Here is an 18,450-nt window from a genome sequence, read left to right on the forward strand (position 1 = left end):
CTAAATTCCCTATAAGTATGTCTTTAGAGAGTGGAAGGAAACCCACACAAACAAGGAGAGAACATACAAACGCCTTGCAGATGTTGTCCTTGATGGGATTTGAACCCAGGACCCCAGATCTACAAAGCAATAGTGCTAACCACTGAGCCACCAACCACTGTCCGCAAGCTGATCGGTAGTCGTTTAATAACCTGATTATGCAGGCAGACTGTACTTCAATGAACACAGATTATTATGGATCTTGGCAGCACATCCTTAGTTTACACAGGACAATGTGACTGGGGTGTCTGTTCCCATGGGGTGCACTTAGATAGATTAGGTGGGCTGCCCAGCACTAATAGTATGGACGTCACTAATAGGCTGTAAAGCCAGACACTGCACTACCTGTGTGTGAACAGCGCCCCTATACAAGCCTTTTTTGTGTTCAATTTTAATACTAAGCAATCACCCCCTCCATGAACTGGTAGGCTGTGAGTGATAATTGTGAGTGATTACTAAGTCAGACCCGTTTTTACAGGTCAGACTTGGTAATTTGAGTCAGTGGGAATCCATCAAAAATAGATGAAAAATGGCAGACAACCATTCCATCTGTTTTATATCAGTTTTTAACACTAACTCCGTGAATTTTTAAAACTGATGAGAAAACATAAAATAAAAAAAAACTGATGACACAAGGAGGGAAAAAAAAAGTCAATTTTTAAATGGTTGTAAAAACAGAAATGGATGCGTAAATGGAAGACACTCTTGAAGGATACCGCTCTCTTGGTTCTCCTCTGATTGTTCTTTCAGTGTATCGTTTGCTCTTTTTCCCCTCCTTTAACCCTTACTGCTGGAATCCCTCAGTCCTGTGTCCACTTCTCTTCTCTCTACACACAGTCCTTATTGGACAAACTATCAGTGGATTTAGCCTTCAGTAGAACCTCTACGCCGCCCCCAAAAAAATTACACATCATCTCCTGACATCACCTTATAATGGCTACAAAACACCAGTGGTTGTCCTCTCTATCTGTAAGTGAATCTTACCAAAATTGATCGTCCTGTGCTTCCTCCCTCACCTTTAGCTACCTCAACCTGATATTTCCAGTTCAGAGTCAACTTCTACTGATTGAATCGAGGAGAATACAGACACAGTAATTCTCAATCACAGACTCTCCTGCCAGACACTGATCTATTTGATTAGTGCAGGGCACATGCAGAAAGCTGCAAAGACTTGCATAGATACTGCGCGTCCTGAATAGCGTAAACACATTTCAGGTCATGCAATCAATCACATACCTAGAAGAAACGGGCACTTCAAAATGTAGCAAAGTATACAGTATGTGTGTGTGTATATATATATATATTATATATATATATATATATATATATATATCAGAGCTGTGTATGTGTGTATGTATTATAGCAGAGTAGTATGTGCATGTGGCAGGACTGTGTGTACAGCAAAGTTCTGTGTAGGTGTGCACTGCAGAAAGTGTAACGTGCCACGGGGCGGTAGCCGTGGACGAGGTACTCTTCTCTTGCATCCAGGCACATTACATGAAGGTGGGGGTCCGGGCTGAGTGTGTGTCCTTGTGCTCTGAGGGGCATACGCTCATGTAAGCCGCATGTAACCAATGTCACTGGTTTATTAGAACCAGTTCATGAAAGTAGACCACCAGTTCTTAACAAACAAAGCTTTGCTAAACAGCCATTGCTTGGAAACTGTGTACATAGGATAGCGGGTACACAACTTCTCGCACGTATCTTCATTAATACAGAGCATCTCAATACACAGCCTCATTTCTTCCTAGACCTCATACATTCCTACCTCCACTGGTCTCATTTCCTTCATCACAGTACAGTCTGTGAAAGTAATTTCCTCTTCAAGCGGCTCCGCACCTGAATCTCTTTGGAAAGGTTTTGCCTAAGCTCTCTGACGCCTAGAGAACACACGCCCGGGAAACTCACTTCATCCCACATTCTGTTCCGTCCTGGCCCGTTACCTTTAATTGTTGTAAACTACTCGGACCGTGCTGCTAGGCGTACCTTCTCCAGACCCGTCTCACTTGGTCACTCTGCTCAGTCCTCTGAGCTGGCACTATCCTCTGTCTTTCCGTAACTCTCTCGCTCTGCCTCGGTCTGTCCCTCAGGATCATGCCATCTCTGTCCCAATCTCTTTTCTTTCTAACGAGATCTAGATCTATTACCTCCCGATTCTACCCTAGAAGATTACAATTTGTAATATTGCCCACTTTACTTCCTTTCACTGCTAGGGAAGTTTTAATTAGTATTCAATAGTTTTTAATTTTTGCTGTCTAAACTTGTGGTGCGCCCTATAGCCCTTAAAAGAAAAAAGAAAAAAAAAGTAGGTTATTATTAGACAGGCATGTGTTTTTTTTATCTTTTGGGGTAATTTAGCATTTAAAAAGGGATGGTCAAGTAGTGGATAACCCTTTTAAAGCAACAACTGGTTTCAAACGCATGGTAATGGCGAACAGAGACAGAATGAGGTCCAAGATGGGAATTTGTTACTTTCATGAATACTGTGGACTCCTAGACAATGTTACCCAGTGATCTCTAATCTACGCCACCTGGTTAAACCATGCCTCCCTGTAAGACTAACATGGAAGAAATAGAAAGGAATTGGTCATGGTCAAGATTTTCAGCCTGTTCTGAAATCTATAGCCTATATGCTTTTTATGTTTAAAGGAAATTTGTCAGCAGGTTTTTGCCTTGTAATTTAGGACAGCATGATGTAAGGGCTGAGATCCTGATTGCAGCGATGTTACTTACTAGGCTGTTTGTTGTTGTGTCAATAATGCCAGTGTTTATCAGCAGGAGATTATCACTACAGGACTAAAGGCCCCGTCACACTTAGCGACGCTGCAACGATCCCGACAACGATATGACCTGTCAGGGATCGTTGCTGCGTCGCTATGTGGTCGCTGGTGAGCTGTCAAACAGGCAGGCTCACCAACGATCAGGGGAGCAGCGACATCGTGGAAAGAATCTTTCCACGATGTCCTGCTCCGGTTACCAGCCTGCTGAAGCAGGAGCAGGCTGGTAACCATGATAAACATCAGGTTACTAGGGGCACACGTGCCCCTAGTAACCCGTTGTTTACCATGGTTACCACTCTGCTACGGTGAGCGGGAGGTTACCGCTCACTTTAGCAGGCTCGTAACCATGATAAACAACGGGTTACTAGGCGCGCGTGTGCCCCTAGTAACCTGATGTTTATCATGGTTACCAGCCTGATCGCTGCTCCCGCTGGTCACACACAGCGATGTGTGCTGACCAGCGGGAGGGCAACGACCAAAAAATGGTCCAGGACACTTTGCAGCGATCAGCGACCTCACAGCAAGGGCCTGATCGCTGCAAAGTGTCCCACATAGCGACATCGCTGGTGAGGTCGCTGTTGCGTCACCAAAACCGTGACACAGCAGCGATCTCGCTAGTGATCTCGCTATGTGAAACGGGGGCTTAAGTGTCTTGTGCCTCCTAGTCATCTGCTCTGTGTAGCCCGCCCCCACCACTGATTTGCAACTTTCTATGTACACTGAACGCTAACAATCAGTGATGTGAGTGGCGATATACAGGGCTCATCAGCAGAGAAAATTGTGATTCTATCACAACTGCTACATCAAGTAAACTAAGTGATATATACATATATATTGCTGGAATCAGGGTCTCTGCTCCTACATCATGCTGCTGTCAGATAACATGGCATAAACCTGTTGACAGATTCACTTGAACTGGGTTCAGCGTTCATTTGCCATGTATTTTGGATTATAGTGCACTATAAGACAAATATCATAAAACACATCTCCTTTAATTAAAACTTCCCTGGGGTTGTAAAGTGGAGGGGTCAATTTCAATAATTTTAATACACTAGAGTAGAATAGGAGGTAATAGAACTATTGTTAGTGCTTCTCTGAAACGTGCATTATACACACATAGCTTTACAGCACACACATTATGTACACTATGCAGAACACACACGTACGCGCGCGCACACACACACACACAACTCTGCTTCTTGAACAGTATACGCACATACAGCTCTGTATACACAGTTCTGCTACATGTGCACCCACACACCTCTAAAAACATACACACGCTACATAAGAATACATACACCTCTGCTACATAACACACGCACGCACACACACACCCTGCTACATAAACACACAAGGACGCTGTGTCCGCATCTTCATCATGGGAAGCTGCCTCCTGACTATACGACGCAAGCATTTTTCAGCAAGTCAAAAAAAAATATAGCAATTGTAAATTCCTAACCGATTACCTTGTCAGACATACTGCCTAAATGTACCCTTCTGTAACACGTAAACCTGATATTACTATGTAGTGTCGTTGCTAATAAGAGCCTGACACGCACCAATATTTGCATATTCTGTGAGAGGGTTTTTGTCTTGTGTCATGGGTAAGCTTTGCGATTACTCATTAATATAATTCAGGGTGTAAAACAAAATGTCAATAACACCATGTTTGTTACATGATTTCTGCCACATTTTTACTAAAAAGACCTTTTAGATTCGGTTTCTACACATATTGTAAACCTACCTGAACGTGGTCATCTTCAATAACTGGGTCACTGGTGCTTGTAGATTTATCTGCCATGCGTTTCCGCTTTACGGGTTTTCTGCATTTTGGAAGTGATTCTGTACATAACATATTGCGAGAAAACCATGAAATGGACGACTTTAGTAGACACAGCAAGACACAGCCTAACACAAGTATTGTAGCAAATAATTAAATCTAATTGGGACTCACCCCCATCGGAGCTAAGAGACACCTGAGACAGCCTTGTTCTTGCTCTTGTAAGTGGCCCGTGTGAGTAACAGCACCTATGTTGTATCCTGTCGTTTTCAGGAGAGGAGTTTGGAGCCATCACTATACCTGAATTAGTTCTGTTTGCCCCATTGTGTGGAGTCCTGAGTGTGGATTCAGAGCCATCTCCTGGAGAGGAGCGACTAGTTGAAGGCTGTGGTCTGTCATCACTCTCACTGTTTCTCCTTTGCAATTTTGGTTCCTGGTTCACATTTTTGGAGCAATGAGGACATAATGGACCCATCTCTTGTCCCTGAGCAGCACCGACCTCAAAATCCTCTGCTCTACTACCACACGTACATGAATCTACTCCTTCGGCAGAATCAGGATGCTCATTCAAAGAATGATCGATATCCATATCCTGGTTTTCATTGGCATTTATAACTCCACCTGCTGAATTCACGTCACACGAGCAAGTTTTTACTTTGGTCCTGTCAGAGGGATCACTGGTGGCCTTCATATCAGCTTTTATCTGCTCGCTTGTCACTTGGCATCCCTTTTCACAGCATCTTTCTTCACTAGGTGCAGTCGGCTGTGGCGGACTCTTGAATGCAACACTGCACTTTTTCCGCAATGGAGTTTTACCTTTCCCACTTACAACTGGAAGGAATGAAAATAAAGAGTGTTAAAAATGTATAAATGTGTGATTGGTGGTCATTGTTAAAATGGCTCCTCTGGCTGTCAATGATCAGCGTGTGGGATCTGTAAAACTCAGCTCAGAGCACAAGTTTTGTTGAATTTTTCTGCATCAAAAACATGGTCTCTTAGAAATAAACTGCGGCATTTTTGCCACTTTGTGTTTTTAGAATGGGTGAAAAACTCATCAAAAACACTGAAGGAATGGACATACTGTGGATCTGAAACTGCTTCAAATTTGCAAGGAAAAATTAAGCAACATGTGCATAAGATTTCAGAAATCTCATTCACTTTGCTGGGACAGCAAAATGCATTTTTGGTAGCAAACATGCGCTGTGTACACATACTCTTAAAAGAGGGACTTTTGGTACTCACCGTAAAATCTCTTTCTTGGAGCCTTCATTGGGGGACACAAAACCATGGGTGTATGCTGTTGTCGCTAGGAGGTTGACACTAGGCAAAAATGAAATAGCTCCGCCTCCGCAGAATGCACCCGCCTACAGGCACCATGCTCACCAGTTAGTGGCTAAAGCAGTAGGAGAAACATAAAATAACCAACTATGCAATGCCCAACGGGGCACAACCGTAAAAACTAAAGGAGATGCCCAACAGGGCCAACTGGACATAAGCCCAAAATCAGGGAGAGTGCTGTGTCCCCCAATGAAGGCTCCAAGAAAGATTTTACAGTGAGTACCAAAAATCCCTCTTTCTTTATTGCTTCATTGGGGGACACAGGAACATGGGACGTCCTAAAGCAGCCCCTTGGGTGGGAGAACACAAGATAGTCACAGACTAGGTCAGACTGCGGGCAACCGCTGCCTGCAGGACCTTCCGTCCAAGACTGGCATCAGCCGAAGAATAAGTGTGGACCTTGTAAAACCTTGAAAAGGTGTGGAGTGAAGAACACGTTGCGGCCTTACAGATTTGAGAAGCCGAAGCCCGATGGCGAACCGCCCAAGAGGCCCCCACCGCCCAGGTGGAGTGAGCCCTTACTCCCGGAGGGGGAAATTTGTCGGAGACGAGATATGCCTCCAAAATGGTTGAACGTATCCAACGGGCAATGGTTGCCTTGGAAGCAGGAAGACCCTTGCGACGCCCCTCAGGAATGACTAACAGTGCATCCGAACGCCAAAGGGAGGCCGTTCTAGAAAGGTACACACGTAGAGCTCTGACCAGGTGCAGTTTATGCAGGGATTTCTCCCGTGGATGCACTGGAGCCGAAAAGGACATGGGAGCTAGCTGATCTTGCTCGCAGTGACGAAAAAAGGCTCTCCAGGTTCTGTGGTATATGCGCAAGGTAGCTGGTTTTCTGGCGTTAATTAGGGTTTGAATGACGTTGTCAGCAAAACCCGCCTTCCTCAACACTGCGGCCTCAACGGCCATACCATTAAATTCAGAGAACGAGAACTCTGATGAAGAATAGGTCCTTGAGAGAGGAGACCGGACGGTCTGGTAGTCTCCAGGGGGAGTCGACGAGAAGGTTTACTAGATCTGCGTACCAGACGCGTCTGGGCCAATCCGGGGCTACTAGAATTACCGGTACTCCTTCTGTCTTGATCTTTTTGACGACTCGAGGGATCAAAAGGTAGAGGGGAAAAGAGATAGGGCAGTTGGAACTGAGACCATGATATGACTAGCGCGTCTTGAGCGATCGCTAGCGGATCTCGGGACCGAGCTACAAAGGATGGGACCTTATGGTTTAACCGAGATGCCATGAGGTCGACGTCCGACGTGCCCCACCGTAAGCAAATCTGATGAAACACCGCGGGATGGAGGGACCATTCTCCTGAGGCAAGGCCCTGCCGACTGAGGAAGTCGGCCGCCCAATTGTCGACCCCCGGAATGTGGACTGCTGATATTGCCGGAACAGTCTTCTTGGCCCAAACTAACACTCTTGCCACCTCCTTCAAGACGGGCTTGCTGCGCGTTCCTCCCTGATGGTTTATGTATGCCAGGGCCGTGGCATTGTCCGATTGTAAGCGGACTGGGAACCCTGCTAGAATCTCCTGCAAGTGACGCAACGTCAAGTAAATTGCCCTCATCTCCAAGATTTTGATCAGTAGGGAGACTTCATGGGGACTCCACCAGCTCTGCACCGTGTGGTGGAGGAAGACTGCCCCCCCCAACCGAAGAGGCTGGCATCGGTCGTGACCACCTGCCAACGAAGCGGTAGGAATGACCTCCCGGGTCTGAAGGAAGAGGGGCGGGTCCACCAGGTTAGTGACTTCTTACCTGAAGAGGTAACCGCATGCGTCGATCTAGAGATGACAGGTTCTTGTCCCAAGTCGACAGAAGGGCCAGTTGAAGAGGCTGGGTATGGAACTGGGCAAACGGCACTGCTTCCATAGCAGCCACCATTTTTCCCAGGACACTCATGCATAGGCAAAGGGAATGTGGACTTGGGTGGGAGAGAAGGTGGATCCCCCGACGGAGAGTTTATCTTTTCCCTCGGATGAAGGACCCGGGCATGGGTCGTGTCGAACTGCATCCCTAGAAAGGTTAAATGTTGAGATGGGACCAGGGAGGATTTGTCTGTGTTGATCAGCCAGCCTAACCGAGAGAGTGTGTTCAAGGTGATCTGGAGGCTGTGGAGACAGTCCTTGAACGTGGGGCCTTTGATTAACAGGTCGTCCAGTTAGGGGATAATTACTATCCCCCTGGCTCGTAGAATGGCCATGACCGTCACCATTACCTTCGTGAAAACCCTCGAGGCGGAGGCGAGGCCGAAGGGGGAGGGAAGTGAACTGGTAATGTGCGTTCTGGAAGGAAAAGCGAAGGAACTTCTGATGTGATGCGTAGATTGGGATGTGAAGATACTCGTCCTGAATGTCCACTGAACATAGATATTCCTCAGCTTCCATTGAGGCGATTACCGACCTGAGGGACTCCATTCTGAAGTGCCGGATGCGTACTTGTCGGTTTAGTTGTTTGAGATCCAGGATCGGACGTAGTGAGCCGTACTTTTTTGGGACAACGAAAAGATTGGAGTAAAAACCGGAAAACCTTTCCTGAAAGGGGACGGGAACTATGACTCCTGAGCGCAGGGAGGCGATGGCCTGAAGGAAGCCGGGAAGTAGAGATGGTTGTGGGGGGGCAGGACTTGAGAAATCGTGTTCCTGGCCTGGCGTTGAATTCAATTTTGTAGCCGGAGTTCACAATCTCCTTGACCCAGGCATCTTCTATTGCCGTGACCCAAGAGTCTCGGAACAGAAGCAAACGGCCGCCCAACCTGGGAGATGTCCCAGGTGGGAGTGACCCGTCATGCTGAGGAAAATCTGTTGGATCGTGAACGGGATCCAGAGGACTTGGAGGAGCGACCCTTTGCGCGAAAGTTGGGAGTGGGCCTAAAGGAAGGCTTACGTCTCTCTCGCTGTGCTGGGGTACGGTCCTGTTGAGAGGAGGGGCCCGGTTGAGCGAACTGACGAAAGGACCGAAACTGAAGGGAACGTCTCCTAGGAAAGGGGCGTTTAGGTCTGGGCTGGGGAAGGGAGGTGCTCTTGCCCCCAGTGGCATCAGAAATGATTTGGTCTAACTTAGACCCAAACAGCCTGGAGCCTTGAAAAGGAAGATTTGTTAGAGATTTTTTGGAAGCCGGGTTGGCGTTCCAAGCCTTCAGCCAAAGAATTCTACATAAGACAATAAGATTACTTGAGACACGGGCTGAGCAGGCAGCGGCGTCGAGGGATGCCGTGAGCAGATATTTCCCTGCATGGATTATCTGATCCGCTAGGTCAGCCAGATGGCCGTGGGAAGCCCCCGTTAAGATGCCCTGCCTAAGCTGTTTGGCCCATGCGGACACTGCTTTTGATAATCAAGTAGAGGCAAAGTAAAGACAAAGGGAGGCGCCAGCAGCCTCGAAGGCTGACTTAGCCAAGGCCTCAACCTGTTTATCCGCAGTGTCCTTAAGGGAGGAGCCGCCTGGAAGAGACAGCACCGTTTTCTCCGAGAGACAGGAGGATCCACTGATGGGGACTCTGTCCATTTGCTGACAAGGTCATGGTTAAATGGGCATAGCATGTCTAACTGTTTCTTTCCAGAGAAGCTCTTTTCTGGATGCTCCCACTGTTTCTGAAAGACACCGTCAAATTCCGTATGGTTAGAAAAAGTGCGTGCCGGGCGCTTAATTCTCTTGAAGAAGACAGTAGTCCTGAGAAGGGCTCTTGTCCTCTTTAAAGTGCAGAGTCTGATTGACGGCCGAGATAAGGCTGTCAATCATGTCCTGGATCTTGGAATATTGGTCCGTGTCGGAACCAGAGCCTGAATCTGATGCCGAGTTAGAACCAGGGTGACCTCCGGGAAAGAGATGTGAGATGCAGGGAGCATCTTGGAGTCTGGAGAGCTGGAGGATGAGCTAGTGTGAGTCCGTTTCTGAGAACATGCTCTCAGTCTGCCCTTGGGAGGAGGGGGCAGGGGTGCCTGCGAACTGTCCGTGGGAACGTTCGGAGCATTGGTGGCCATGGATAACATAGGCAAGCGTTCTAGGACCTGCACCAGAGATTGAGATACCTTGGTGAGGTCAGAGACAGACTGGGACATAGCAACAGCCCACTCCGTAGGAGAGGGAGTTCTTTCGTCCTGGATGGCGGGGGGATCTTGGGGTGCCAGCATGGCGGGAGGTTTGCAGGTCGAGCAGAAAGCTGTTGTGTGACCCGCGGGTCACTTAGTACCGCAAAGAAAACAGGTGTAGTATGTGACTATGTGAGAGGGACGGACAGAGAGCTCCCTGGGTTTGGGCATATGTGCAGAGGAGGGAGTCTGTGGGCAGGAAAGGGTGTGGTTCGGTGCCAGGGCAGAGCCTACCTGATCCTGAAATAATCACGGTCCCGTGTCCCCGTCGGAACTCCGGAGGTGAGGCTGGAGCAGGCCGCTGTTGCCAGGCAGAGTGATGCCGCCGGAGTCAGGAGCAGAGCTGCGGTGATGAAGCAGCCAGGCAGAGTGATGGTGTCGGCGTAGAGGGGCGGGGCAGGAGCAGAGCACGTTGCCCCGATGACGAGGGGCGCCGAGGCTCTGATAGGCTGAAGGAAAGGGGGCGGGCTTAAAGGACCCGGCCACTGATAGGTCCGCGGGAGGGCTTGAGGGCGTGGCGGAAGCGTCACAATGCTCCTCGGCCCTGATTGGTAGATTGCCGGAGGGGGCGTATACCCACCGGTAAAAGGGACGGCTCCCCCCGACAGAGAAAGCGCGGGCAGTTTTGCCACGCATAATGGGGAAGGAGGTGGGAATGAGGGATGCTGAAGATGCGAGGAGAGGGGGCATGGCCCGGGAAGTGCAGCTGAAGTAAGCGCCATGTTTGATGTGAGGGGGAGAGGTGGCAGGCAGCGCTGGGGGACTGGGCCTTGCTGGTGTGAAACAGCAGGAGATGTACCTTTCTGTCCTTTTTTAGGGTCCCGATACCTCTTCTTCCTCTCCCCTTCTGAGGATGGTCACAGGAGGTCCTCCGTGGATAGGGGGGGGGGGGGGGGGGGGGGGGATTCTGGCACCTGGCTCTTTCTCCTTCCTACACTGTCCGGTCCTGGACAGTGCAGGAGACGGTGTCAACCCCAGAACCTGGGGGAAGGTCACCGCAGAGATCACCGTCTCCGTCCCAGGCAGCTCCGAGGAGGGGGCTGGGATGGGGAATAGGCAGGGACTGGCCACCAGGAATCACCCTGAGACATCGAGAGGTGACGGGGATAGGTCCTGCCCAGCGGGTCCGAGAGTGGGCTATGTGGGGGTTGCCATACTGCTCTCTTGGTCGCTTGTGAAATGGGTTAACAGGGGACGCAGTGTTACCTGTTAACGCTGAAAAGCTGTATCTGAAAAATAAAGAACAAGTATCAATAAAACACAACAGGGTTGGATCTGTTAGGATCCAGTCTACCTCCTACAGACACTAAGCTTAAACTGGTAAGCTTGGTGCCTGTAGGCGGGTACATACTGCGGAGGAGGAGCTATTTCTTTTTTGCCTAGTGTCAACCTCCTAGCGACAGCAGCATACACCCATGGTCCTGCGTCCCCCAATGAAGCGATAAAGAAAGGAATCTGTCAGCAGGTTTTTGCTATTTAATCTGAGAGCAGCACAATGTAGGTGCAGAAAGCGTGATTCCAGGGATGTGTCACTTGCTCACCAGCTTGTTGTAGTTTCAATACAATCAGTATTTTATCAGAAGTAGTTATCAGTAGAGGACTAGTTCTCACATGCAGGCCAGTCAAGCTAAGCTGTGTAGCCCCACCCCTATAAATGATTGGTAGCTTGCTGACTATGCACAGTGTATACAGCAAGCAGCCAATCAGTGGTATAGGCGGGGTTATACACAGCTGAGCATTCTGACCACTATATCTACAACAGAGATTCTATCAAAACTACACCAAGCAGCCCAGTAAGTGATACATCACTGGAATCCTGCTCTCTGCACCCACATCATGCTGGTCTCAGATTACATAACAAAAACCTGCTGCTAGATTCCCTTTAAAGTAGCGATTAGAGGTATCGTTTGAGCATATTTTAGCCCATGAACAATATAAAATGTGTTCCTATCAAGACATAATTCTGTGGGTGCTGCCAATAGAGATGTCTACTGGCAGAACAGTGGCCAAGTAAAAAAACAGTAACCAGCATATGAAAAAAAAACATGCAAGGTTTGTATCCATAGTATATACTCACCACTGTCATTTGTGCTGTCAGGAGGGTCTGCCAATTGAAAGCTTTTATCTTCTTCAGGATAGTTTCTGACAGAGGCGGTACGGACATTAGAGTCATTGCCTATATCATCCTCATCCTCACTATCAGAATCGTGCACGGTTATTGGTGCAGCTTTTACAGCAGGCTGTAAACCACTGGGACCTGCAGAACATGTATAGATGTGTAAGAGCAGCTATGAATTTGATTTGCACCTATTTTGGTAAGATGAATACTTAGGTTTTGAAAAATAAAATATGTGCAGTAATAACCATTTAAAAAATTCTGATAAACTGTGATCAGATTATGCCAAGTAGGTAAAAAAGTGAGCAGATTATTCTTCAGGTGCTTCCTGCTCATGGCTCAAAAAACATCCGGAAGACTCGTAGGCGGCTTTTTGAGCATTTTGACAGTGTTTTTGCTTCAAAAAACAATACCGGTTTCTTCAATGAAGTCAAAAATAAAATAATGGCCAGAGAACGGCAAAAAAAAAACCAAAAACACACCTCACAAACAGCTTTTCCTGAAGCGTCTGCTCGACGGGTTCCCCAGCCAGAAAGAAAAAACATGAGCACATACCCAACTGCATATTTAATAGAGGGGAATCCTCCACTCTAGACTTCCCTCAAACAACCAGCATGAAGAATTCTATAAGGAGAACTCCTGCCTACTGGAGAACACAGTTCTTTCATGTGTCACAAGGACATCCAACTAATTATAGAGCACAATATTAACAATTAAAGAGTAACTTTCGTTTTAATTTTTATTTTATAAATCAATAATATACATGAAAATAAGAAACTTTGTACTACACCGTATCTAAGCAGAGAAATCCGCTTATCTTGGTGGACTGAATGACTAACAAATATTCCTTTAAAACTTTACTTTTATTATATTAGTTTAAAAAAAAAACAGACAAAAATTGTGTACTAATAAAACATAGCAGTAATTGATGTACAGTGCTGCTCACCATTATTGGCACCCCTTAATTCTTTTCATAGACTGGTACATTTCCATTTATTTCAGAAGATATTGTACAAAGTTATATCCTCAGGATTTTTTAATTAGTGGTCCAAAGTAATACAACAATAAAACATTGTTTTTCAACTTCCATGTTGCAATTTCAAAGAAAAAACAGAATAAACAACATGTTCAGCAATAATGGCACCCCTAATTAATACTTGGCTGCACACCCTTTGTCATTGCTGACAGCCTCCAAACGCTTCTTGTAGCCATCTACAAGCTTCTTGCACTTATTATCTGAACTTTTCTCACGCTCTTCCTTTGCAGTTTGTTCAAGCTCATGAATGTTTGCAGGGTTCTTTTTCCCAATGGCAGATTTCAACTCACCCCAAAGATTTTCAATGGAATTGAGGTCAGGACTCATTGCTGGCCATTTTAAAACAGTCCATTTCTTATTTTTCAACCATTCGTGTGTACTTTTGAATGTGTACTTTGGGTCATTGTCTTGCTGAAGGACCCATGATCTTTGACTCAAACCAAGTTTTCTTACACTGAGTTGGACATTTCGCTCTAAAATATCTTGATAATTCTCTGATTTCATGATTCCTGTGAAAACGGTCAAGGCCTCCAGTACCGGATGCAGCAAAGCAACCACACAGCATTATGGATCCTCCACCATGCATAACTGTAGGCAAGGTGTTCTTTTCCTTATGAGCTTCATTGCGCCGTCAGTAAACAAACTGTTGCTTTGCATTGCCAAAAAGCTCTTTCTTTGTTCCATCTGTCCACAAAATATTTTCCCTGAAGGATTGTGGTTTGTCAAGGTACTCTTTGGCAAAGATCAGTCGTTCCTTTTAGTGTCTTTCTTCAGCAATGGTTTCTTCCTTGGCCTTCACCCATAAAGCTTGGCTTGGTTTAGTGTGCGGTGTATGGTACTTGTTGAAACCATGACCCCAGACTGTTCCAGGTTGGCATTTAGGTCTTTGGATGTGGTTTTTTTCACCATTCGCACCAACCTTCGAAGACATCTCTTGTCAATCCCACCCCCCCCACACACACAAAGTCCAGGGAGGTTCTTGACGGTTCAATGCTTGGCGAACTTCTTAATAACACTGCTTACTGTTGAAACTGGGATACCAAGGTCTATGGAGATGGCCTTATACACTTGGAAACCTAGTGTTTGCTAATAATAGCAGTTCTGATTTCCTCAGACAGCTCCTTTGTCTTCACCATTGTGACAAAGGAATACGGCTTACCATGTGACCAGGTTTCTTTTTAAAACACTGAAGTCATCATTCATTGGCTAATTCATGTCACATGGGCACCGACAATTAATCGCAGAAGAATCTCTTTTGTGATTTACCACAGGCGAGTCAAAATGTGTATCCATAATAAGTTAATGTAAAGGGTGCCAATGCCAGTGACACAGCAAGCTTTAGGTTTTTCTATTTTTCTCTTTTTTTTTGTTTTAAATTATTGTTCATGATTTGCTAATTTAACATGAGTGCTCCATACAAAAAAAAACCTGTTTCACATGATTCATTTTCAGGAGATATTCCACATTATGTACTTAAACTTCATGGGTTCCAATAATGAAGAGCAGGATTGTAAGGATTATCACAGAGATACTGGATTAAACATATTCAATATATCAATTCATGTGTCCCTTCACTCTTGCCTTGTGGTAGAGTTCAATGGCCAAATATAGAGCTTTCTTGTTTCCTTATTCAATTATGACCTGCTCTAAGGTGGTCTTCGTTAACAACTGACCTAGCGGCAATAAATAATGATAATATACCACATGAGATAGTGTATAGTTGCACTTACTCAAATGACAAGACCAAAGGTATAGGTATAGTCAGATGGCTAGTTGTATTTCCCTGGCATCCCCTAGACTGGCTCTTCCTGACCGCAGGGGTTGGCAACCTAACAACAATACATAATTGGTGCCCCCACTTCCAAGTAGTCTGTCTCTAATGCACTCCATATTGCACTTCATATGATGTATTCAATAAGGGAAGGGTAGCTATGAGACTGAGCATCCAATTTTTCATATCCTATCCTATAACTTAAGCCGAGCTCCCGGTGGCGATTACGCGGGCACAGCTTCTGTGCCACGCATGATTGCCATGATGTACCCATACGTCAAAGGTCGGGAACCCCTATCTGACCATGACGTATCGGTCTGTCAAAGGTCGTGAAGGAACTAAGAGATAATAATGAATATCTATTCATTGACAGTGTAGTTCAGTGTCCCCTTTACGGCTTTCCCTTGCCACCCAGATTTGACAAGAGATGAAACACGACCCTCTTCAAATTACATGATAGGGGAACAACTCTGAAGGGGTTTTTCCATAAGGTAAAGTGCATTTTAAGCGATATTTTTATTACAAATCTAATTCCTGTGTGCAGATATCCTAGGCTATGTGCTGTGTTATTTGCGCTTTCTAGTCATGCACAGCTGCTCCAGTTCATGGTTGATGTATACCACACCTCCCGCAGCAGGTGCTTTCTGTGAGCTAACACATTTCCCTGCCTGTGTTAGGCTATGTGCCCATGATGCAGAAATGCTCAGGATTTTTTTCCTGAGCGTTTCTGCATCTCCCTGGCAGAAAAAACGAATGCGGATTGTACATGCGGATTGTACATGCGTTTTTCCTGCCAGGGACAAGTGGATGTGAAGCGTTCTTCAAATGCATTTCCACATGTGGGTTGTCGAGCGCTTTCCAAGCGATTTTAGCATCACTTGGAAAGTGCTTGACAACTTGGTCACACTATATAGATCCATGCAAACAGCATGGATTTATATACTGTGACCTTAAAGAATGGTATAAAATAAAAATAAATCTATACTTACCTTCCGATGGCCCCCGCAGTCTTGCTTCGCTTCATCTTGGCTGCCGGCAGCTCGCGGTAGAATACACTGAAGGACCTGCCGTCACATGACTATGACGTCAGCGCAGGTCCTTCAGTCCACCACAAGTTGTCGGCAAGTGAAGACAAGAAGAGCAGGGGCCATAAGAAGGTAAATATAATATTTATTTTTTATTTTATTCTTTTTTTCACAGGTTCTATGGTACCCGGGTCCGGAGGAGAGTGTCCTGTCCTCCACACCCGGGTACCATCCGCACATTGGAACGCATGGATTCCGCATGTACAGATGCAGTGATGAGGAATCCATGCGTTCCAATACAAGTCAATGGCGGTGAAAACGCAGCGCTTGCGCAAAATAATTGGTAGTGCTGTGTTTTTTTCCGCAACGATAACCCGCAGCGGAAATTTCCGCAGCATGTGCACAGCACATGTGGATTATCATTGGGGAACATGGCAGGTCTTCTACCATGCATTTTTAAGCGTTTCTGCAGCGTTTTTGCCGCTGCGGAAACGCTTAAAAAACGCATCGTGGGCACACAGCCTAAATATCACAGGTGAGTGTTTCTGGCAAGTCACCAGTCCTGTGAGCTCATCACAAATAAAGTCAGTACCAGACGAGCACAGTTACACAGGAGCTTCTATAACCCTAACCTGAGTTATGATAAGCTCAGAGGGCTGGAGACTCTGCAGAAACACTCGCTCCTGTGATAAATCAGGAAGGAAAGAGTTACATTACAGAGTGAAGCAGCTGTGAACCCCTGCCTTGTTATCTGTATATTCACTTATCATAAGTGACTTCAACTATCTCCCCTGGCTAGGATCGGTGCTATATGCCGACCATGAACTGGAGCAGCCCTGCATGGTTGGATGCAGCAAATAACAGGACACAGCAGGGGCACATTTATACGTTTATCTAAGCAAAACATCATTTTTTTAACACATCCAATTGAGGAACTTATTATTATTCCAAGATCTATTGATTAAAATTTACTTTGTTCATGGGACAGGCGCTTGAAAATGACTTCTAATAATAAAAGTATTTTAATAGCGCGGTCACTCCAAAAGGATATAAATACAACTAAAGGATATGATTCATACATGCACGTTGTGCACTAAATACCCACATGCAAACTCTTTTCATACAAACTCTTTTTTTTAAATATATGTGGTTGTTAGTTTTAAGAGAACCACTTCATGCTTTATATGAACTCAACATAAAATGTAAGTGAAAAACCTATCATCATGGAGCAAAATGGAAAATACAGGAAAATAATCAGAACATTGTATTAGCACAACCTGCTCGTTCCTCATCCGCATCCACTGGTAGAACAGCCAAATCTGGGCCTGCCACTTCATTGTCTTGAGCAGCTAGTCTACCTTCATCTTGTGGAACATCTTCCATGTCATTTAGAGCTACAAAGGTAAGCACATGGTGAATCATCACTGCAACATGGAAGTGAATGCATTCTACATACAGATGTGCATGTCCTCATTTTTTCTCTTGGCTAAAAATTTCTGTAGATATGTAGCACGAGAATATAAACTTTTGGTATGACAAAAAAATGAACAAAAAAAAAACAACAAAATTATGATTTTATGATGTGTATGATAAATGTTTCAATGTGCAGTTGTAATGTGAATTGCTGGCTGTTAATGGTTTTGCTAACAATGTTACAATTTAGTTTAATTTGTTTAATTAAAAACTAATTTCTCATGAAAGAGAAACAGTCGCCAGATTCATGGTGCCAAGGGCGGCATGAATCATAACTGGCTGCAATTGCCCATCCAGTCTAAATCTTTTTCTGAAAGGCTGCAGATTTCAGAGCAAACATACTTTGACTATAGGGAAAGACCTGACTAGTCCACTGAGGCCCATGGCCGGCTTCTCCACACCTCGCTTCAGTTGACCAATAGGAAGAGATCTACCAATCACCTGAAGCGGTGCAGGGAAATGGTAGCCAGTGTTTTCAGTGGACTAGACAGGTTTATCCCTATAGCTCCCAGATGACTTTTCACACTAGGTTTCCTCTAATACGTAGCAGTGTTTCAGAGAAAGACCTAAAAGGCTGCAGTTGTGCAACTAGTCTGATTCATGCTGCCTGAACCTTGTGTCTATATGAATTTAGCGACAGGGTTCCATTAACCAAAGGTAGGAAAAAGTAAGGGAGGTCACATCTGTATTGAAGGATTAAAAAGAAGTCAACAAGAATAAGCCAAACTGCCCATATCATTTTTTTTTTATGAGCTGAAAGGAGTCTGCTCCCACCCAAACTGTGCAAGCACAGATAAGTGGTTAGTTCAGGCAGTATTCTCTCTGGACAAGAGCGCTGTCAATCAACAACGGCGGAACGATGCACCAAGAGCTTGGCCATAACAAGGGTGCACCATGCACCCTCATTTGCATAATAATTAAAGACAATTTTCTGCATAATCATAGCTGAGAATACTACACAACTACAACAGGATATGGAGAAAGTCACCCATGAGCA

At 45.6% G+C, this 18,450-nt stretch overlaps 1 protein-coding gene across 2 annotated transcripts in view; it reads right to left on the minus strand.

Annotated features, from left to right (window-relative positions):
• The window catches only part of FBXO38 (F-box protein 38), a 75,510-nt gene that overhangs the window by 13,110 nt on the left and 43,950 nt on the right, over window positions 1-18,450 (minus strand). For both annotated transcript variants that reach the window (XM_073651354.1, XM_073651355.1), the window contains exons 13-16: window positions 17,258-17,374; window positions 12,110-12,289; window positions 4,774-5,430; window positions 4,564-4,661 (exon numbers count right to left, since the gene is read on the minus strand). In XM_073651354.1, the coding sequence (XP_073507455.1) occupies window positions 4,564-4,661; window positions 4,774-5,430; window positions 12,110-12,289; window positions 17,258-17,374 (1,052 nt within the window). The remainder of the gene's footprint in view (window positions 1-4,563; window positions 4,662-4,773; window positions 5,431-12,109; window positions 12,290-17,257; window positions 17,375-18,450) is intronic.

Source organism: Phyllobates terribilis, unplaced genomic scaffold (assembly GCF_046119375.1).
Source record: "Phyllobates terribilis strain yellow unplaced genomic scaffold, ASM4611937v1 Scaffold_11__3_contigs__length_659146591, whole genome shotgun sequence".
NCBI lineage: Eukaryota > Metazoa > Chordata > Amphibia > Anura > Dendrobatidae > Phyllobates > Phyllobates terribilis.